This window comes from Elgaria multicarinata, chromosome 7 (genome assembly GCF_023053635.1).
Source record: "Elgaria multicarinata webbii isolate HBS135686 ecotype San Diego chromosome 7, rElgMul1.1.pri, whole genome shotgun sequence".
Taxonomy (NCBI): domain Eukaryota; kingdom Metazoa; phylum Chordata; class Lepidosauria; order Squamata; family Anguidae; genus Elgaria; species Elgaria multicarinata.
The window spans coordinates 116,696,603-116,719,109 of record NC_086177.1 but is presented as its reverse complement, the minus strand read 5'-3'; the positions used below and the strand labels follow the sequence as shown (position 1 = coordinate 116,719,109).

Below are 22,507 nucleotides of genomic sequence, written 5' to 3'. Positions count from 1 at the left end.
TAGGGGGAGGAGGCTTCCATAGGGCAGCCGAGAGTGCCCCCAGGGCCTGCCTTTGGCCTTCGTGTGGGGGTTGGGGCTCACCCTGCCGGCCCACAGGTGGGCAGCAGCGCCCCCTCCTCCATCCTCCCACTGCCCCAGTACCTGGACAAGGGGTTCCCGCTGAAGTCCGCGATCTCCAGGGACTTGCAGAATTTGATGCTCTCGGGGATCTCAGGAATGTCTGGAGCAGGGCGAGAAAGCGGGGGTGGGGGGAGGGGAATGAGGTTCCACCGGCAGAGGTGCTAGTCCTCAAGGGACCGAGACCCACTCAAGACAACGCAACTCCCTCACCCCCGCCCCACCGAGACAGGCTTAGGAAGAGGCCCCCTGCCTGCCCCCTCCTCCCTCGCGGGGGCTCCCGATTCCTGGCTGCCAATGGGGAGTCACAAACGAAGCACCGGGGGGTGACGAAGGAAGACCTGGGTTCAAATCCCTGCTCGGCCATTGCTGTGACGCTCACTGGGTGGTCGTAGCTGAGTCTGTCTCCAAGGAGTGCTGGGAGGACGAGGACAGGCCGAAACCCACCCACCACACCTCTCCTCTCCCCCCACCCACCCCCCCCCCGAGCTCCTTCTTCCTTGGAGGACGAGCGGGAAAACGAAGGCAGGGGAAGGCAGCAGCTGGGCACTCGTGGGAGAACCATCACTGCCCCAAGCCACAGCTGCCCCTCCAGGGCTGGGGGCCAAAGAAGCCGGACTGGGCCTAAGGCAGCTCCTTCCACAAAGGGGGCTGGACCAAGACCTACACCCAAAGGAACCAACAGCCTACAGAGGTCGTGGGCTACCCATCACCGGGGGTCTCCCAGCAGGGACTGGGCATTGGGCAGCCACCTGCCAGGGATGCTTTCAGCTGGATTCCTGCGCTGCGCAGGGGAGCTGGGTCCGATGGCCTCGGCGGCCCCTTCCGACTTGAGAATTCGATGAACTACCACAATGTGAGGCTGAATTCACCGGGGGTGGGGGAGCCCTGGGCTGGAGTGGGCAGGTGTGCCTGGAAGGGTGCCGGTCCAACCCTGGAGACGAAACGTGGGGCTGCCTGGGCCAGGCCTGTGGGTCTAGCGAGGAGGGGGCAGGTGGCCCAGGAGCTCTTGGGGGGTCCAGGCGTAGGGTAAGGGGAGCTGCTCTGGGCTGGACGGCCCTTCCCAACTGGACGGTCCTATGATGCCACCCTGGAGCAGTGACAGGCGCCGCTGCAGAGCTGGACGCTGCCGGTGCCAGGAGACAGGGAGACGGCCTGGGGTCCCAGCGGCCCAGTCCTGGTGCCAGGGCTCAGTTCTGTCGCTGTGCGCTCCTTCCCTGGCAGAGGAGGCCAGCCAGGGCTCAATGCTGCCTCCAGGGCGCTGGGCACTCGTGCTCCCCTGGAGGGCTTCTGTGAGAAGAGGGTGATCCTCAGGCCTGATCCAACCTCAGGGCTCTTCTGGTGCGCTCCACTCTCGGCACAGGAGCGCCGTTGCAGAGCAAGGAGCATAACACGCGTGCATGCCACGCAGCGACGGCGTCCACCTACCGTTGCGGGAGATGTCCAGCTCCACCAGTTGCATGAAGTTGGCCACCTCGGGAGGGAGGCGCTGGATCTCATTGTCGCTCAGGCCCAGCTTGCGCAGGTTCAGAAGTCGGAAGAAAGGCTGCGGGGGGGAGGGGGAGGGGGGAGAAGGCAGCCCCACGTGAGCCTGGGTCCACCAGCAAGGCGACCTCTGCCCCCGCCCAGCCCCCACTTCAAAGGCAGGCCAGGAACCTCCCCTCCGGACCAGAGCCGGATCCAACAGCAAGTGCAGAGGAGCGTGGCCACGGGAACACGGCGCTTGGCCCTCTCTGAACAGCAGCCAGGGCCTGACCATGGGGGTGGCAAGTGGGGGCGGAGGAGGAGAAGCCCCTCCAGTGGGGGCGGAGGAGGAGAAGCCCCTCCAGCGGGGGGGGGGGAGGGGGAGAAGCCCCTCCAGCAGGGGCTGAACGGTGGCCTGAAAAGACCCGGAGACGGCAGCCGCAGGGGAGGTGCCCTTGCACCAACAGGGAGAGGGGCTCAGCACCCCCCTCCCAACACAAAGCAGGCACGTGCTGCCACAACAGTAGCCCTGCCCTTGCCAGCCTGATGCCAGGGGAGCCCCCTGCCCCCCCCCCGGCTGGGCAGGTGGGAGACACGGAGCCCGCCTGGGCAGGGACACCATGACCTTATCTCCACTGGGGAGGCTCAGTGCCCCCTCCCTCCTGACACAAAGGGGGCACATGCTGCCACCCCCAGCCACTGGAGTTCCTGGCTCTTCACGCGCCACTTATTGAAACAGCCAAGTGTCTTGTGGCCCCTTAAAGATGGACACGTTTGCCCTGGCAGCAGCTTCCACGGATACTGAAAGGCCTGAGGAAGTGGACAAGGGTCCGTGGAAGCTTCGCCCGGAAGGAACGGGCTCAAGACCCTTTGCGGCACAGACTAAACCGGTGACACCCCTCCACACACACACACAGTCAGGGCCCCTGGCCAACAGTGTACCCGTGGCCCACCGTACCACGCAGAGGCGACAAGACCAATCCAAATTGGCCAAAAACGGCAGCCCCCAGCGAGTGCCAATAAAGCCCCCAAAGTCTCTATGCGCAAGAGCTGCCTTTGCACATGGCCACACCCCTGGGGTCTGCCCCACACAGCCACTGTCAGCAGCCAGGCCGCACTGGGGCTTCAGAGATGACGGATGCCAGAGTACTGCCTGCTCCGTGCAGCCCAGGGAACCACTGTGCTATGGGGGTGACAGAATGCCGGACTCGGACCAGGGCCCCCTAACCAACTTCACAGGATCGTTGTGAGGACGGATGGGGGCAGGGGAGAGAAAACCATAGGGGAAGCTGCTTGAAAGACTGAAGGGATAAAAACGTCATCAAAGAAATACATTAAAAAAACTGAATCACTTCTGGGCGTCTTTCCTGTGGCCACGTTGCTTCTCCCTAGGGAAGAGTGCCACTGGTACACGGTTCTCTCAGCCACTGGTGCCACAGAGCACCCAGGATCAGCAGCAGATGCAAGAGCACGTCTGAGCGACAAACCGGAGTAAGAAGTGGGGGCGAAGGCCGTATGCACGAGCAGAGGTATCCCCAACTCACAGCCCTTCGGCCTCGGGCGCAGGAAGGCGTTTCAAGGCGGCTTTGCCTTCACCCAGCCCATTCCCAACAACCGTCCGGATTGCTGCATTTATTTATTAGCTTCATTGGTATACCATTCAATTGTCAATTATCTCTGGACAGTTCATGAAGTAAGATTAAAACCATAAAATACACACTCACTCACTCACTCACACACACACACACACACACCACTTTTGAAACTGAAGAATTAAAAGGCTGGTAGAATGACAGGGCCTTCACCGAGTGCCGAGAAAGCCACCATGGCTGCGTTCAGACGTCACAATAGCCCACGATGGGTTAATAAGCTACTCACAACAGCCCACGATCCCCTATCACATGAGTGGACTAATAAGGCTACTGTGAGTCGCTTATTAAAGCTACGGTCTGTCACTTGACTCTCCCCATCCACCGCCTCCGGTCCCACCCGGGTGGTGACGCTGTTTCACCTCTGAAGCACTGGACGTTCGCAGGGTCAGGACAAAATGTCATACCCAGCCTGCCTCCCCCAGTCAGGAGGCACCCAATCCACCATCAAACTCCTGCACATTTACTCTAGAGGAGCAGAAATCCCAAGTGCCCCCCCAAAAGGGGGAAACGGCTAAAAAACCTTGTAGGTTTGCAGGATCAGGACCAAACTCCACACACTGCCTCTCCCCTAATCAGAAGACACCCAATCCACCATCAAACCCGTGCACATTTACTCCAGAGGAGCAGAAATCCCAAACCTCATAGCCTGCCTGCATTCCTGAGCAGTAAGCCAGAGGAGACGAGAGTGGCAGCTGTTTTGACTGCTCCTGCTGCCCAGCTCTGTAGTCAGCCAAAATAATCCTCGATGACCACCACACGACACGATAACCTACGATGGGTTATATAGCCCACTCCACAGACCGTTGGTTATCAGAGTGGGTTGTTTTGGCTAAATAAGCCATCATGGGCTAAAAACACACACACCAGCTTTTCTGTTTAAAAATTTATTTGATGTACAACTTAGTTTGCTCATAAAATTATTCTTATTATTACTTAAGACTTTAAAAGTAAACTCGATTAGTAAATTTGTAATTATTATCTGAATAAATTAGAAAAAGATTAGATTACTGATACAGCATCAGAAACGCAGGAATCTAAAGAACAAAACCCCAACTGTCGAGAACGTGCATTTACTGTCAAGAACGCCCAGTGGTGGCTCTACTCACACGTTGGGACACTGAGCAAAAAATTTCTATCAGTAAAATACACTTTAGATCAATAATTTTAATAAGTAATGAAAGAACTAACTACGCTGGGATTCTTACAGAGACAATTAAAGAAATGTTCCCCCACCCTCGCATCCATGGCTTAGTTATTTCCAGACATTTTACATATCTAGTCCTTCTATAAAAGTGTCCTTATTACATAGTTTTTAGAAATCATGATGGGGTGAGGGTGGAATAATGGCTGGGTAACCATATATAAATACGTTTGTCTTGAATTCTAAAAGGGAATATTTCATAACCCAAAGCTGTGCAATTTTTCCAATTTTTTGGGAACCCCCCCCCAAAAAAACACAGTCAATAGGAAAAAAATATGTATTTTCCTCCCTTGCAACCTGATTTTCCCCAGGCCTTCACATCTCTCTAAGTAGCACCACGGATGCCATCAAATGCCGGGTTAGGGGGAAGGGGGGCGCAGCACCGAGGTGGGCACAGACGGGGCCTCGGCTCCAAGCAGCCACGGAAGGAGGACGGGCCGTGGAGCTCCAGGACGCCAGCAGAGGCCCTCCAGCCCCGTGATGGCCCCCCAGGGACCCCAGTGCGGCACCAACAATGCAACGCAGGTTCCACCCTGCAAGGGGGGCTGGGGGGCGTGGCCCTCCCCCGCTCTGTCCTCTCGCCAGGCCCCTCCGCCATGCCAGGCCCCTCCCTAGAGTGAGGGGGGGAGGCAGGCAGTCTTGACCGGAGGACACGGGGGACCCCAAGCAGACCGTGTCAGCAGACCGTGTCCTTTCTGACGGTGGGGAGAGACAAAGGGAGGGAGGGGGAGCAATGATGCAACAGCGTGACGGAAGCCACGCTGCAGCAACGCGAGCCAAGCCCCACTGCAGCCCGGTCCTTGTGGCCTGCTCACCATCAGGCACAGGAGCGACACTCGCACCCCAGGCCCACAGCTAGAGGAGGAGGAAGAGGAGGAGGAGGAGGAGGCTCCCTCGGCCGCCTTGGGAGGGAGCACGGGCCTCCTGCTCCCACCACAGTCCGGAGCCAGAGCCCCCCACCTCCTGCAGCTGGCTCCAGCCCCCAGCCTCTCAGAGCCCACTCAGCCGCCCGTGGGCTTCCCTTCCCAGCTGGAACAGGCCTCTGCACACGTGCAGAGTTGCCCAGGGAGGCCCCAGCAGCTGAAAGCCACGCAGAAAGCAGCAGGATGAAGTCCACTGGGTAGGGGACTTGATAGCCTACTCTTGATAGGCTATCTCTGTCTAACTACCGACCTGTCTCTTTGTTGCCGTTTGTTTCAAAGATCCTGGAGCGTGCGGTCTACTCTCGCTGTCTTGACTTTCTTTCTAGTAACTCTGCTTTGGATCCATTTCAATCTGGATTCCATCCTCTGCATTCCACCGAAACAGCCCTTACTAAGATCACCAATGATCTCCTTACTGCCAAGTCTAAAGGCCATTATTCCGTTCTTATTCTCCTTGATCTAACTGCAGCCTTTGACACGGTTGATCATGATCTTCTCTTAGATTCCCTTCATGACCTTGGATTTTGTGGCTCTGTCTATAACTGGTTTGCCTCCTATCTAGCGGGTCGCTCTTTCAGCGTGTTGACTAATGGCAGCTCGTCTTCCTCCTTTCCCCTTTCAGTAGGGGTTCCGCAAGGCTCGGTGCTTGGCCGGTTGTTGTTTTCCTTATACATGTTGCCCTTGGGCAAGCTTATTCAATCTCATGGCCTCCAATATCATCTGTACGCCGATGATACACAACTATATCTGTCATCTCCGGAACTTTCTCCTGATGTTCACGATCGTATCTCGGCATGTCTTTCAGATATCTCAGCTTGGCTGCTTCATCGTCGCTTGAAACTTAACATGGCAAAGACTGAATTGCTTGTTTTTCCTCCTAAACCTTCTCCTCATCTCTCATTCTCTCTTACTGTCAATGATGTTACGCTTACTCCGGTCAAGGAAGCTCGTAGCCTTGGCTTTATATTCGACTCCTCGCTCTCCTTTATTCCTCATATTGAGGCAGTAGCTAAATCTTGTCGATTTTTCCTGTATAATATTGCCAGGATTCGATCATTTTTGTCTGTCTCTTCTGCCAAAACGCTTGTTCATGCACTGGTTATTTCACGGTTGGACTACTGCAACCTTCTTCTCTCTGGCCTTCCTTCTTCTCACATCAGTCCGTTGGTTTCTGTTCACCACTCTGCCGCAAAGATCATCTTCTTGGCTCGCCGCTCCGACCATGTTACTCCGCTTCTGAAATCTCTTCATTGGCTTCCAATTCACTTCAGAATCCAATATAAACTTCTCCTGTTAACCTTCAAAGCTTTTCACGGTCTAGCTCCTTCCTATCTCTCCTCTCTCATCTCACACTATTACCCCGCTCGTGCTCTTCGCTCCTCTGATGCCATGTTTCTCGCCTGCCCAAGGGCATCTACTTCCCTTGTTCAGCTTCGTCCATTCTCTTCTGCTGCCCCTTACGCCTGGAATGCTCTTCCAGAACATTTGAGAACTACAAGTTCAACCGCAGCTTTTAAAGCTCAACTAAAAACTTTTCTTTTTCCTAAAGCTTTTAAAACTTGATGTTGTGCAGACTTCTACTGTTACTTTCTACTGTTAGTTTTACCCTACCCTGTGCCTGCTTACCCTACCCTGTACCTGTTTGCATTCTCTTCCCCTCCTTATTGTTTTACTATGATTTTATTAGATTGTAAGCCTATGCGGCAGGGTCTTGCTATTTACTGTTTTACTCTGTACAGCACCATGTACACTGATGGTGCTATATAAATAAATAAATAAATAATAATAATAATAATAATAATAATAGGGGAAGGAGCCCCATGCCCGCCCTTACAAGGTGGGCTGTGGCTCTGTCGAGTGGGGGTGGGGGGCGCGGAGCAGAGGGCCCCAGGCTAAACAAAGGAAGGGCCGTGGGCACAATCTGGGCTTGGGGGGGGGGGGGGACGGACACACAAGCTTTGCTTGCAGCGGGCCCCTAGCAGCAGCATCCACTGAGTGATGTGTTGGCAATGGACAGACCCCCGTCAAAGATTCCAGGGGAGTTGACAGGATTACAGGTTCTCAGGGGCAACCAGTGCACTTAAGGGTTGGAGGTGCCCTTTGGAGATCGTGTTGTTTAACCCCCTGAGGGCGGGGGGGCAGCCGGAAGAACAACAGAAGAGCCCTGAGTCTGGATCAGACCGAGGGTCCATCCAGTCTCAGCACCTGTTCACACAGTGGCCAATCAGCTGCACAGGGGGAGGAAACCCGCCAGCAGGACATGAGGGCAACACCGCTGCCCCACCCATGTTCCCCTGCAACTGGTGTACATGGGCTGAATGCCTCTGATGCTGGAGGTAGCAGATAGCCATCAGGGCGAGTAGCCATGGATACTCCTCCTCTATGACTTTGTTCAACCCCCTTTTGAAGCCATCCACAGTGATGGTCATCGTGACATCTTGCGGGTGAAGAAGTCCTGCCTTTCACCTGTCACCTGTCCACATCAGGCGGGCTCACTCTGGAGGCCACGCGTGGGGGAAGTGCTCTTCTCAAAGCCCCCAGGCCAGCCTCCAGGCAAGGTGCTGGGAGCACTGCAGTCACTGCCATGGCTTCCACCGGCCTTTCAGAAATCACGCCAAGTGCTTGCTTTGCCATAGAAAAACCGAAACAGCTTGAGCCCGCATTAGATATTGTCTTCTTCCCTCTGCTCCATCAGGATTTGACCCAAAGCCTCCTCTAGAACTGCAATTTTCATGGTGGTGGTGGTGAGATGATTCAATGGGCAGGTTTTAAACTGTCAGCCAGGGAAACTGTTGTTCCATCCTAATCTTTCCTGGTCCCTTTAATACAGATGTGACTGAGATCAAACTCTTATTTAGCTGCTGAAACCCCCCCACCCCCAAATGGGGCCTGCTGGGAGAGGAGAGGAAATGGAACCCGTTGTGGCTACTCGGTTTCCATGTTCGGAGGGAGGCCCTTCTGCCTTGTCTGCATCAAGAAAAGTATCACAAAGTTTCCACATTATTGGGGATGACCGAACCACAAGCAGGCAACAGGCCAACTCCAAAAGACTGTCTCCTAAGTGGATGAATGAACCACAATTCGATTTTCATGCCACAATTGGCTACCAAAGCCACACACACTTTAAATTTCACCACAGAAGTAATTAAAACACAATAAAAGATCTAAATCTAAGACTAAGCACTGAGCCAGATTTCAGGACTGCCAACATCAGCCATAAAAGTCAGGCAGATGGATCTTCCTCGAAAGGGAGCCCCACAGGGAAGGCTCCCAAAACCAGAAGCCGGTCACCGTGGTTCTGGCAAACCCACCGCAGCACCTCACCATGAGACCAGTAACTGCTCCTCGCTCCATCCGACTAGCGTGTTTCCCAAACTTGAACGGGTGTCTCTGAGATTCAGCAGATCGAGCGAGAACACAAAGGCAGTATTAAAGCACAGAGCCCACCCCGGGATAAGAGATATAAATCTTGACTGAGTGTTTTGGGCTCCAAGAACTAATGTCTATGGGTAGCGGTCCCTGAGACTTCTCTCAAGGCAGACAACACAAATACGGTATCAACGAATATATACTTATTGCTGAAACAGTCTAAGAGAATAACAAGCTTTAGCTAAGATGAGGCAGATCGCAAACATTCCGAAATGCACACAAGTTACGATCACTGCAAGTACAATGAAGAGATTCGCAAGCATATTGGTCTCATAGAAAAACTCGGTTCCTCTGATTTACCTAGGCACGGTGGCTGAAGCCAGCCTGAGCACCTGTGGCAGGTTTCTCATTCTCCCAGGATCTCTCCCCCACACTGATGAAACCCTGGCCTTTTATAATCCCCATGATGTCGATGCCACGGATGCCAGGGACACCGGGACGGAGGCCTCCCTGAGTAGTTAAGCTACGTGCTGCTTCCAGCACTTGACCGACCCATCCGTGGCTGCCTCCCTTCATTCCCAAGAACGTGTTCCATTGCTCATAATTATCTCATGACACACACGTACAGCACTAGTCGCACTGACAAGATACAATACATTCTTATCCATTCTAAAATGCATGTTCCACTGCAATCAGACAACCTCCATGGAGCCCAGAAGGAGCAGCTCCTTCACCCATCCAGGTGCCAGACCGTTCAGATCATTGCATGGTCAAGCACCTTCAGCCCAATGAGTTCCTTACAGGCTGATGTGTTGCAACCCTTTAAGCCAATGCTTACGCCAACAGCCAGGCTGCTACATCCTGGACAATCTGCAGTACCCAAACATTCTTCCAGGGCAGCCCCACGCACAGCACACTGAAGCAGTCAAACCCAGAGATGATCAAGGTGTGTATCACGGTGGACAGGCTCTTCCTTCTTTCCCAGGCAAGGGCCCGGCTGAAGGAAGCTGAAGGAGGCTAGGACAGTCAAGCTCTCATCACATCGCAAAGCAACCCAAGCTATACTGGGCAGTCGGGTCGTCTGAGCTCATCTGGAGCATGTATAACGCTGCCTCCTCGTTCAGCTGTCCCATCCTCCTCCTCCTCCTCCTCCTCCTCCTCCTCCACCACCACCACCACCACCAGTCTTGCCTGGGTTCAGCATCAGTCAGCTGAGCCTCACCCAGTCATGACTGGCTCGAGACCAATTCAGAGATTACGTTGCTCTCCAGAGCACGGGCGACAAAACAGATCCATACAGGGCAAGTCACGTTGGGCAGACCAGCTGCCCCCGGCAGGTAGGAGAGTAACCACTGCAAAGCAATTCCCTCCCCCAAAGCCAGCTGAACAGCTCAGAAAATTACCAAGGTCCATTCTATCACTCACGACGTTGTCTTTGGTGTGGAGAAATGGGCCAGGGAGAGGTTTTCCTGCCGCTCTAATATTGATGGTGCTATATAAATAAATAAATAATAATAATAATAATAATACTGGAAGCCCACTTGGATGGCTTTAAAAGGAGGTTAGACAAATCCACGGAGAAGGCTTTTGATGGCTACTTCCAGCATCAGAGGAAGCATGCCTCTGTACACCGCTTGATGGAGACCATGGGTGGGAGGGTATTATTTATTCATTTATTACATTTTTATACCACCCAATAACTGAAGCTCTCTGGGATGTTCACAAAAATTTAAACCATGAAAAGCATAATAAAACAGCCAACCGTCTAAAAACACAAATACAAAATACAATACGATGGGCAAGACTGTAGCATTCACGCCTTGCCCGCCACTCTGGGAACAGAATCCTGAATGAGAGGGGCCATTGGTGTGATCCAGCGTGCCTCGTCTTAGGTTCTTATACCAACAGGCCAAGCAGCACACGCGCCTTGTCTATCTCACAGGTCACAAAACCTGCCCTGAAGCCGGAATGGCTCAAGGGAATCGGAGAATGCAGAGCAGCCTCTGCAGAGTCTGCTCCATCACGGGAATCCCAAGGCAGGGCTGGTGTTACCCAAGTCAAACGCCATGATGAGCCCAGGACAACGCTGCTAACAGACCGGCTGGGGGCGAAGGGGGCTTCACCCACCCTAGATCTGACCCGCGAGGAGCAGAGCTTTACAGAGAACACGGCCTTTCCTCACCGTTAATTCAGAGCTGGAGCACGCAGCTCACCACATCCATGCTCGTGCCCAGTACTCTGGCAGGCAGAGATTCGGCTCGAACAGGAGCAGCCAACCCTCCCAATAGTTCCTCCCCAAGGGCAGGCGAGTGCTGTGCTGCTCAACACCTGCCACGCATCTCCGCCCCTTAGATTCCCTCTCTGGGTTCCTGCTCGCCCCAGGGGCAGACCAGAGGCGCTGGGGCTTTGAGGCGCTGGGCTGCTGGTTGAACCAGGAGCAGGCTGTGAGGGGAGGCCTCTCTCCCGCACACTCCCTTGCTTCCCCTCTGCCAGTCTTCCCTCCGCCAGGGATGACCAAGCTTGTCCGCTGCAATTAAGGCAGGCCAGTGACCTGGATCGGAGAATTTTCCAGGAAATTCACTAGTGCTTTATTTTTCCATGGAATTTTTCCCCGTTTCGTATGTTCATTAGTAAAAATGAATGAATGAATGAATGACAATTGCAAATACAGCGTTACACAAGCTTGGCAGTTTTAAAGTTGTAATTAATGCTCTCCAGGTGATTATCCCTGGTGGCATTCATGTCTTGCCCATTGGGGCATCTGGCCCACCCCTCTGGGAACAGAATCCTGACCGAGAGAAGTGTAAGCAAAGTACATGCTACTGTCTTTACATTTTTACAAGTATTCCAATAACATTTCTACAAAATATAACATTTAAATCACATTAAGTGTGCTTTAATCTTTTCCTTCATAGACTTCACGTCAGATCTTGTAATGTATTGGGACAACAAATTAAAATGAGGCACATTAGTTTAGCTTTGTTTACTAAATACAAATAAAATAAACATGCTAAACTGGATTTCTAGGGCATCAGAACGTTTTTTCAATGCAAAATGAAAATGTGGCACTGTCTATACCATCTGAATTGGTGGCCATCACTACCTGACCTGAAGTATTGTGTATGATTCTGGGCACATTTCCAGAAGGACATTGGACAGGTTCAGAGGAGGGCAACACAGAGGATGCAGGGACTTGAGGACAGGCCCCACGAGCACAGGCTGAAGGGACCTGGGATGCTCAGTCTGGAGAAAAGGAGACTGAGCGAAGATGTGTGAGCAGGGTTCAGGCGCATAAAAAGGTGCCACAAGGAAGGTGGTCAAGAACTATTTTCCACAGCCACAGAAATTAGGAGCCAAAATAATGGGTATAAGTTGCAGCTACCCAGATTTTGATTAAATATAAGGAAAAACTTCCTGACAGTGAGATTTGTACAACAGTGGAAGAGTCTCCCTACAGAGATTGTGGGTCCTCCATCTCTGGAGCTTTCTAAGAGGCTGGACAGCCACCTCTCAAGGATGGCTTAATTAGTTTTCCTGCACATTGCAGAGGGTGGACTAGATGATCCTTGTGGTCCCTTCCAATTCCACAGTTCTATGATTTTATGAGCTTGTGGTAGCAGATTCCACATCTCAACGACACACTGTGTGAAGAAGTCCTTCCTCTTATCTATCCTGTTTCTTCCACCATTCATCTTCATCCGATGACCCCATTGGGTTCTAGCAACATGAGGAAAAGACACTGCTCCCTATTTGCCTCCTCCATAACAGTGAAAGGTTTTGTGCACCTATCATGTCTCCCCTTTATTTGCTTTTTTTAAAAGCCAGGATGTCCCAGACGTCCTTTCTTGCACCTATTTCTGCAATATCCTTTTTTGAGATGTGGTGACCAGAACTATGCATGTTATTTCAAGTGTGGCTGCAGTCAAGTTTTGAATAGAGACATTACAATACTGACAACTTCATTTTCGATCCCTTTATTAACGTTCTCCAACATGGAATTTGCTTTTTTCATTGCTGGCATACACTGACCCAGTTCAGACGTAACAATTTGCCAGGCTTCTTGTTTAACAGAGCTCCTCTCGTAAGTGGGAATGGATGGCTTAATGCTACATGCAAACCGGGAACTCTAGGTTGTCTTTCCCCCATCGGGTTCACACATAGCCACAAGCTGTGCTTATCCACCCCCACTTCCCTAGGATGGGAGTTTTCTAGAAAATTTTGAATTGGGAAACTTCCTTGAAAGTTTTCCTATGCAAATTAGGCTAATTCACACAGAGTCATTTCCATCTGAGGTCTTTCTGATGCCCTAGAGCAGTGGTTCCCAAAGTGGGCGGTACTGCCCCCTTGTGGGGCGGTGGGATTGCATAGGGGGTGCTAAGAGGCAAGGGGCGGCGGGGGGGGGGCGCTAAGAGGCAAAGGGGTGGCAGGGGGGCACTCAAGGTGGTCTTTTCCGTACCAGGAGTTTTGGTTACAGAAGGAAATTTCTGATCGCTATCCTGCACTATGGAGAGTGGTTCAGAAGCTCCTGGTTGCATTTCCAACATCATATTTGGTGGAACGTGGTTTTAGTGTGGTCTGCCTACTTCTCTCCAAGCAAAGAAATTGACTCCAGATTACCAAACGTGGTGATTTAAGACTCATGTTAAGTGACTTTAAACCAGACATTGGGAAACTGGTATCACTTCATCAAGCCCATCCATCACATTAAGAATTTACAGAATAGTGAGGTATTCTACCCTAGTTACTAAATGTAATATCTAATATTCTTGCTAAATGACTATCAGACTTTGAAAAGATGATATCGCTGGATCAAGTTAATCAATTATGTTTAATTCAATAAACTAAAAAAATGTAATTTGATTTTGAATAAATATTCAATTAATTGTTACTGTTTTGAATTTTATTGTTATTATCTTCCTTAGTGGGTCGTTGAAAACCGCTATTTTGAATAACGATTTTTATAGGGTAGGGTAGGGGGCACTGGGCATGAGTTTGTGGAACCAAGGGGGCGGTTACCTGAAAAAGTTTGGGAACCACTGCCCTAGAGAGTGATCTCATTTAGCATGTTTATTTTTCTTGTATTTAGTAAATGACGCTAAAAAAATACCCCGTGTTAATTTTTTGTCCCAATACACCACAGGTACTTGACCTGAAATATTTAAGGCAGGAAATTAAAACACGCTTAATGTGATTTAAAGGTTGTATTATGTAGGTATTTCAATACTTGCAAAACTGTAATGACAATAGCAATTGTTTCCCTTACATTATTTAAATATAAGGAAAAAACCAAAGTCGACACACTGAATACTTTTAGCAGTCCAAAGAGCCTTGCGTGAGACACTGACAACCCCGCTCAGTGGTTTCCACACAGTTCAGCCCTCTTCTGCTAAAGGTTACGGCTGGGCACCTTCAGTTTCACTCTCACTACCATCCTCACTCAAACAGCGATGCATTTCAAAAACACATTTGAATTCTCTTGCATAAATCACCTGAAAAACATTAGTTGCAACTTTGAAATAGCCAAGCTTTGCCTAATGACGCTGTATTTGCAATTGGCATCTATTTGTTGTCACCTTTATGAGCTTATGAAACGGGAAAAAAAACGTGGAAAAATGAAGCACTGGACATTCTTTTCCGTTTGGGAAATTGCCCACCCCGCTTCGCCGCCACTTACAGCAGGAGTGACTGGGACGCACGCGCTACCACCCTCCCTCATTCACAATACGCCAGAATTGTATAGAATAATCCAAATTTGTTTCCTGCTGCTCCGGAAGGGAAGCACCTGAATCAATGGGTCCAAATTACAAGATGACGATGACGACGAAGCATGAGGAAGGACGTCCTGGCAGTAGCAGCACCTTTGCACAGGGCCACGTCTTTGCACAGGGGTGAAACAAGAGGGACTGAGGATGGGGAGAAGATGCGAGCCTTCACCTAGAATTCCCTCCCAAGCTTTTCAGCACTGAGCTGCAGCTCCGGTTCACATCTTCCCCTGCAGCTACGAGGCCTAGACTGTGCGCCTCCGCTACTCTTGGGATGCTAAGGCTGAACATTGCGTTGTTTTACGCCCTAGGTGGCCTCATCAAATTCTCATCCAACAGGAGCCAGAGGGACCAAATGGACCCAAATGTTTCCAAGAGCAACACCTGACTGCACCTCCAGGGAAGGAGCACCTGAGGATGTCCCCAAGGCGAATCCCCTGAGACTGCCTGCTGCGCCCACCCAAGGGCACTTCCTGGGAGCCAACGGAACACAGGCCCAGCAGACCTCTCTCACACAAACGGATGCTGCTGGAAGCCGGACGCTGCCGCCGCCGCCACGCCACAGCCGCCCTCCAGTGCAGCTACCCATCTCTCTCTCTCTCTCTGCATCCCCTAGGTCAGCCCCCGCCCCTCCCTCTCTTCTGACCAGGCCAGTCACCCAGCCGTATCAGAGTGTGGGAAATGAAAGGGAAGAAAGGCCGGGGGATAAAAGGATCAGCCAGAGCCCACCAGACAAAGCCGCAGGGCAGAAAGAGGCCCTGCATGGCTGGCCAGGATTAGCTGCGAACGTCCCACACAACGGCCACTCCTACTCCTACTCCTCCTGGCCAAGAGGGCAGTTGCTGGAGAGGACTGGCAGGCACATCATCAGCCCTGGGCACCAGCCTCCCCACCCCCCAAGCAGGAGAGCCCCCTACCTGGCTACAGTCCCCCCACCCACGCATAGCCAGTGATCTCTGAGTCGGGGGGGGGGTCTTGGTTTGCCCCATTTCACACCCCAGTAATCAGCTCAGCCCTTTGCTGCCCGGGTAAAAGTGGCTTTGCCTGTCTTCCAGAGACCACGGGGCCCAACCCTCCCCTCCCCTGGCACTGGACACAGGGGGAAGGGCCGGGGGCAGCGCTCAGGACCCATCCTGCTCCTGGGGAAGGAGGCTCCCCGTGGTGTGTCCTGCCTTGGGGCCCAGCCCTTCAGCAATCAGCAAGAAGTGGGCAGTCCCTGAGCAACAGATCACCTTGGCCGGGCTGGGCCAGGTGCTTCTCCTCTGAGGGGCCTGCGTGCCCCAAGGCAGAGGGCGCAGAGTTGGAGCATAGCCAGTTCACGGTGCTGCTGCCCAGCGCAAGGCAGAAGCCGCTGCCGCCGCCGCTCAGAGCCAAGCATTGCAGCGCTGAGGGAGAGCACCAGAGGCTGCAGGCGGGCGCAGGGCTTGCCAGCTGTGCCAGCCAGCCAGGCTGCCCCACTCGGCCAAAAACCTGCCCAACAGGACCGGCAGGCCAAGGCAGCTGCACAATCCCAGACACAGCAGCAGCCCCAGTGGTGCAATCGGGACTCAAGCTTGGAAAGGATGTGGATCCCGAAGTTCTGGGCACCAGCTGGGGGCCTGCAGGGGATGGATCCTGCAAGGTGTGGCTGCATCTTCCTACCTTAGCTGGGCCCCGGATACAAAATGGTAATTGTGGGGTGGGGGTGCTATTGTCTAGCTTGAAGCCTGTTAAGTAAACCTGGCACTGGAGGAGGAAGGAGGAGGAGGAGGAGACAGCAGGGAACATATCTGTGTACTCAAAACAGCTCCTGCGCCCTCCTACAAGTGTCGAGTGGGAAGCCAACCCGGCGCGTCCCACTTGCCCTTGGAAACCTCCGAGGAGGAAATGCCTGAGACCTCCCTGCCTGCCTGGTGGGTGCACTGAGGCCTTCTTCACGCTCCCTGCGAGAGACTCAGGCAGCCGGCCCTGGAAGACACACTGGCCCAAAGCCTGAGGCTGCAAGACGAACAGCTGAGGCGGCCAAGAAAACCGGAGCGTCCCTTTCCATTGCACCAGAAGGGAGGCACAGGAGGACAACAGGCCCCTGCCGCCGACCTGCTGCAAGTCGCCAGCTGCCCACGTGATGAGTTGCGAGCGGAGAAATAAGGGCCACAACTCTAGCAGGAAAGATGAGCGCTGAAGCCGCGGAGCAGGCACAGCGCCCTCTCCCAGGCACACCGGCAAGCGGGCGGCAAGGCGGAGTAGCACCCACAGCCGCGAAGGAAGGGCGGGCTGCTCCTGGCCCCTGGCTGCTGCTGCTGCTGCCTCCTCCTGAAAGGCAGGCGAGCCGGATTCCCCACTGTGGAGCCCCGGATTCCCCACTGTGGAGCCCTGCCTTCTCAGGCCCTGAGGAACACGTTTCAAGTGCTCCAGAAAACACTCTGGCAGACATCCCACAACACAATGCACACACGGCTCGTGGCCCGGCCCAGACCACGGTGGGGTGGAGGGTGGCAGCTGTGGAACAGTTGCGCAAGAGGCTGGTTGGTGCCTGCCTGCCTGCCTCCTTCCCTAGGAATTTGGGGAAGCCCTGGAATTCGCCCTTGACCTCTGGGGAAACCCCCACTCCGCTCACACCAGGCCAGGGGTCTTGCCCGCCCCAGGCTCGCCCAGACAGAAGAGGATCCGGCTAAGGCTCCTGTAGACCACAAATTAGCCACTGGTGGGGGGGGGGGTGAGGTTCCTCCAGCCACATGCTGCCACTTCTGCTCCTCAGACAAAAAGCAGGGGGAGGAGCCCACTGCCCCCCACCCCGGGACGCCCAGGACGTCTCCCAGGTTGCTGCCATTGAGGGTGGGGGAGCACGAAAACCCCTCTGCCTCCCCCCCCCCCACGCGCCAGGGCCTGACCTGGGCTCTTCACTGCCTTTTGGGCTGCTTTGCCAAGCAGGCAAGGGCCGTGCGTTTTGGACTGCAATCGCCACAGCCCTGATTGTTGGCCAAACTGATGGGAACTGTAGTGAAAAACATCTGGAGGGCATCAGGCTGCCTCTGGCAGCTCTGGGAGTGAGTCCCTTGAGCTTTGCACCCTCCCCGCCCGGGACGCTCCTTCCTGAGGAATCTGCGAGGGACTCAAAGGCCGGCCCCGCCGCCCCCTCGGCCTTTCCCCGGCCGGCCCTACATCTTCCAGGAGCGCCAGGGGCCAAGGCCAGGTTAGCAGCGCAGCCCCGCGCCTTGCGACCGAGGCGTTGTTGGGTTCAGCCTGCCGTGACCCACCTTGAACCCTGCAGGGAGGGAGGCAGGGAGGGAGGGCTGCGCGCCGACGCTCAGGAGCCACCTGCGGCCGTGGGCCACGCGAGACGCCGCTCCGCTCCCCGGCCAGGGCAGCCCCCCCCCCCGGTGCAGCCCCGTCCCGAGGCGCCCCGGACGCCCTGCTCCACGGGAGGCGGCGGCGGCGGCGTGCAGGCGGAGCGGGGCCAGGGCGGGCTGCCCGCCTTGGCCACGGATGCCCCGCGGTCCAGGCGCCCCTTGAGACAAGCGGCGGCGGCCCCCCGCCAGAGCCCGAAGGGAGGCCGCCGGTGGGCCGGTAAGGGGGCGGGGCGGTGCCGGGGCGGCGGGGGCGGCCCTCCCGTGCCTTTGGGCGGGCCCCGGCCGGAGGGCGCGCGTGCCATGCCCGCTCCGGGGAGGGCCGAGGGCGGCCGTGGCTCGCCCAGCCCGGCGCTCCGCAGCCTCGCAGGAGGATCCCCGCCCGCCCGGGCCCGAGCAGCAAGGAAGGCGCCGCAGCCCCCGGGCAGGAGGCGGAGGGCGAGGGCGTCGGGCCGCCCGCCCGCCCGCCCGCCCGCTCGCTCCCTGCGTCTCCGGCCTCCTCCAGCCCCCGCCGTCGGGCCGCCCGCTCCCTCCGTCCCTGCCTGCCTCTCCCACCCCGCCGCCCAGCCACCGACCTTGGGCAGCTCGCGGAGCTGGTTGGCGTCGAGCAGGAGCTCCTCGAGGGAGCGGCTGTAGCGGTAGACGTCGTCGGGCACGGCCTGCAGCGAGCAGTGCCGCCGGTCCAGCGCCTCCACCTGCCGGTTGCAGCGCCACAGCGGGGGCATGCAGCGCAGCATCCTCGGCGCCCGCGGGGACCGGCCCTCAGCGGCGGCGGCGCGGCGGCGGCGGCGGCGGCGGCCTCGGCATGGGCGGCGGCAAGGGCTCCCTCCGAGGCCGCTCTCCCCTGGCCCCGCTCGCTCGCTCGCTCTCGCTCCCTGGCTGGCTGGCTGGCGGGGGGCCGCGGGGGTCGGTCCGTGCGCGCCTCCGACGCTGGAGCGGGCCCCGCCACCGGCACCTCGCGCCGCCCCGCCTCCGCGCAAGGCACGCTGGGAAAGGGCGGCCTACCACCGCCCGGGACGCCGCCGACTACAACTCCCGGCGACCCCCTCGCGCCAACCCGGAAGGAGCCAGGCCGGAGGCGCACCCGGGACCATAGGCGTCTCGAGCGCCTAGATCGGCCCTGCCTGTCTGGAGGAAGGAAGGAAGGAAGGGCGCGGAGGGGAGGGCGCCCCAGCGCAGCGCGCCTCTGCCCCCGAAGGGCCCGTGGTTACCGCGGACGCCCCCTCCCCGGCGCTCCCAGCGGTGTCCTCGCCCAGCCTCCCTGGGTTGACCAGCAAGGCGGCCTCGTCGAGGCGGGGCTGGCCGGGCAGCCGGTTTGCCCACCCCGTCCCCAGACCCAGGAGCCTCGCCGGATGGGGAGCAGGCGGCCACGCGTTGCTCACCCCCGCCCCCAAACCCCCGCCTGACCAAGGAGGCTCCGTGAGTGGCCCAACACCCCCACCCCACCCCCACCGCCCCTCCGGGCAAGGCTGGGAAAGAGATGCTGCCGGTCAGTGCCTGGAGCCACCGCTCTGCTCCACATTCCAGTTCATTTATTAGCAACTTAAATAGCACCACCCTAGGAAGTCCCACGCTTGCTCCTGTCCATTTACTACTACCCTCCACTTCTGAATTAGAAACAGCTTTAAAAAAAATAATCAGAAGAGCGTCTGTCCTCTTTATGAGAGCACAAGTACACTCAAGAGCCTTTTGGCCACGAACTTTATCAAGAGCTTCTTGAAAAGGCCGTTGACCAGATGACCACAGGCCTGCTAACATTCAAAGGGATGGCGAGGAGGACGGACTTCCCTTTGCAGAAGTCACACTGGCTCTTCCGCAACAAGGCCTCCCTTTTTCTATACGCTCAGTCATAGTTGCAGGTATTCAGCCACGGGTGGGATTCAACTAGTGACAGACAACAGAAGGCACCTGTCAGCCGGGTGGGTGGGTAGCAGTTTTCAGAAACTTCCTTGCAGCCCCCTCAGAACCTATTCCAGAGCAGATTTGGGTGTGTGGGGGGGTGCAGGGGGCCTCCCTCTCCATTCTGCAGATGGATGCAGAGGGACAGTTGCTGGATACCACATTGCTCCTGTCCTGCTTGTGGGAACAGAATGCTGGACTAGAGAGCCCCCCTCCCTCCCAGATCAGGATCCAGCACAGATCTTCATACCTGGAACAGACATTAAACTCACTATTCTACCCTCCAATTTCCTGCACCCCTTTTAAAAAATGGCAGTTGCATTGACTCCCATCCTCCAGCAAGGAAGCAGAATTTAGTCACAGGATTAGCAATCCACTGAAGTTTTGTAAGAAAAGAACTCTCCAACGGATGCCAGATAAGGCCAGATGAGAAGAGGGGACAGATTCCTTACAGCTATCCCCTCTTCTAGTCCTTCCCCCAACCAGATGGTTCCTGGCAGCCTTATCAGCTTGCTCTCGGGTCTGGTGGTGCTGCTGCTGAATGCCAGGTCAGTCCAAAATAAAATCTCTCTCATCCATGATCTGATTGTGGATGAGGGGGCTGACCTGGTATGCATCACTGAGACCTGGGTGGGTGAACTGGGAGGGGTTGCTCTCACCCAGCTCTGCCCTCCTGGGTACTCAGTGCAGCACCAGCACAGACTCGAGGGCCGGGGAGGGGGGGTTGCCGTGGTCTATAGGAACAATCTTCCTCTCTAGGCTTCTTGTTCAGTCGAGTGCTGGTCTGGAGTGTTTGTACTGTGTGTTGGGTACTCGAGACAGATTAGGGATTCTGCTGGTGTACCGTCCACCCCGCTGCCCCACAGTCTCCCTGCCTGAGCTGACGGAGGTTGTCTCGGACCTGGTGTTGAGGAACCCCAGGATGGTGGTTCTGGGGGATCTCAACTTCCATGCCAAGGCTGCTGTATCCGGAGCGGCTCAGGACTTCATGGCTGCCATGACAACCATGGGGCTGTCTCAACATGTCATCAGCCCAACACACGCAAAGGGACACACGCTTGATCTGGTTTTCTCGACTGGGCAGGAGGATGGTGATCTGGAAGTGGGGGAACTAACATCTACCCCCTTGTCATGGTTGGATCACTTCCTACTGAGGTTTAGACTCTCGGCGGCCTTTCCCCTCTGCAAGGGTGGGGGGCCTATTAAAATGGTCCGCCCCCGGAGGCTAATGGACTCCGATGGATTCCAGAGGGCTCTGGGGGATTTTCCTGCTGATATGGCCGGTGCTCCTGTCGAAGCCCAGGTCACTCTGTGGAATGCAGAGATGACTCGGGCGGTTGACACGATCACGCCCAAGTGTCCTCTCCCTCTGAGCAGAGCCCGGTCAGCTCCTTGGTATACACCTGAGCTGAGGGCAATGAAGCAAGAGGGGAGACGGCTAGAACGCAGGTGGAGGAAAACTCGTGCTGGGTCTGATCGAACACGGGCTAGAGCTCACTATCGAGCCTACTCTGTGGCAGTGAGGGTGGCAAAGAGGCAGTTCTTTTCCACCAGCATTGCATCTTCTCAGTGTCATCCGGCAGAGCTTTTCCGGGTGGTTCACGGCCTGTTACACTCTGGGCCAGGGCGAGAGATGGTGGAACCCTCCGTAGCACGCTGTGACGAGTTTGCACGGCACTTTGAAGATAAAGTCGCTCAGATTCGTCATGAATTGGACACCACACTTAATGCAGCTCCACTAGTAGAGGTGTTCAGAGCGCCGTCCAGTTCAGTTTTATTGGATGAGTTTCAGTTATTGAGGCCCGAGGATGTGGACAAGGTGCTTGGCCAAGTCTGGTCGACCACCTGTGTGCTTAACCCTTGCCCTTCGTGGCTCATTACATCAAATAAGGAGGGGATCGCCGGTTGGGTCCAGGAGGTTGTGAATGCCTCCTTGAGAGAGGGAGTGGTGCCGGCCTCTTTAAAAGAGGCGGCAATTAGACCACTCCTGAAGAAGCCTAACCTGGACCCGGAGGATGTTAACAACTACAGGCCGGTGGCTAATATCCCTTTCCTGGGCAAGGTGCTTGAGCGGGTGGTTGCAGGACAACTCCAGGCACTCTTGAATGAAACGGATTATCTAGATCCATTTCAGGCCTGGTTTTGGAAAGGAAACTGCCTTGGTCGCCCTGTGGGATGACCTCTGTCGGGAGAGAGACAGGGAGTGCGACCCTGTTGATTCTCCTGGACCTCTCAGCGGCCTTCGATACCATCGACCATGGTATCCTTCTGGATAGGTTGTCTGAGCTGGGAATTGGAGGTACTGCGTTGCAGTGGTTCCGCTCCTACTTGGATGGCCGATTCCAGAAGGTGGTGCTGGGGGATTATTGCTCTGTGCCGTGGCTCCTAAGCCATGGGGTTCCACAGGGCTCTATCTTATCCCCTATGCTGTTTAACATATACATGAAGCCGCTGGGGGAGGTTATCCAGAGATGTGGACTGAGGTGTCATCAATATGCGGATGATACCCAGCTCTACCTTTCCTTTTCATCAAACCCAGGTGAGGCAGTGACTGTTCTGAACCAGTGCCTGAGCACGGTAATGGACTGGATGAGGGCTAACAAACTGAGACTCAATCCAGACAAGACAGAGGTACTGTTAGCGGGTGGTTCATCTGTCCGGCGAGGTGATGTTTGCCCTGTCCTGGATGGGTTGCACTCTCCCTAAAGGATCGGGTTCGTAGTTTGGGGGTGCTCTTGGATCCAGAACTGTCACTTGAGGCACAGGTGAACTCAGTGGCAAAGAGCACCTTTTA

General features: G+C 55.2%; 1 protein-coding gene across 1 annotated transcript in view; it reads right to left on the bottom strand.

Moving 5' to 3' along the window:
- SCRIB (scribble planar cell polarity protein) overlaps positions 1-18,568 on the bottom strand; it is a 71,968-nt gene extending 53,400 nt beyond the window's left edge. Inside the window, exons 1-3 of the mRNA XM_063131394.1 lie at positions 18,390-18,568; positions 1,546-1,663; positions 142-220 (exon numbers count right to left, since the gene is read on the bottom strand). Coding sequence (XP_062987464.1) covers positions 142-220; positions 1,546-1,663; positions 18,390-18,551 — 359 coding nt within the window. The 5' untranslated portion in view covers positions 18,552-18,568. The remainder of the gene's footprint in view (positions 1-141; positions 221-1,545; positions 1,664-18,389) is intronic.
- Between the last annotated feature and the right edge of the window lie 3,939 nt (positions 18,569-22,507).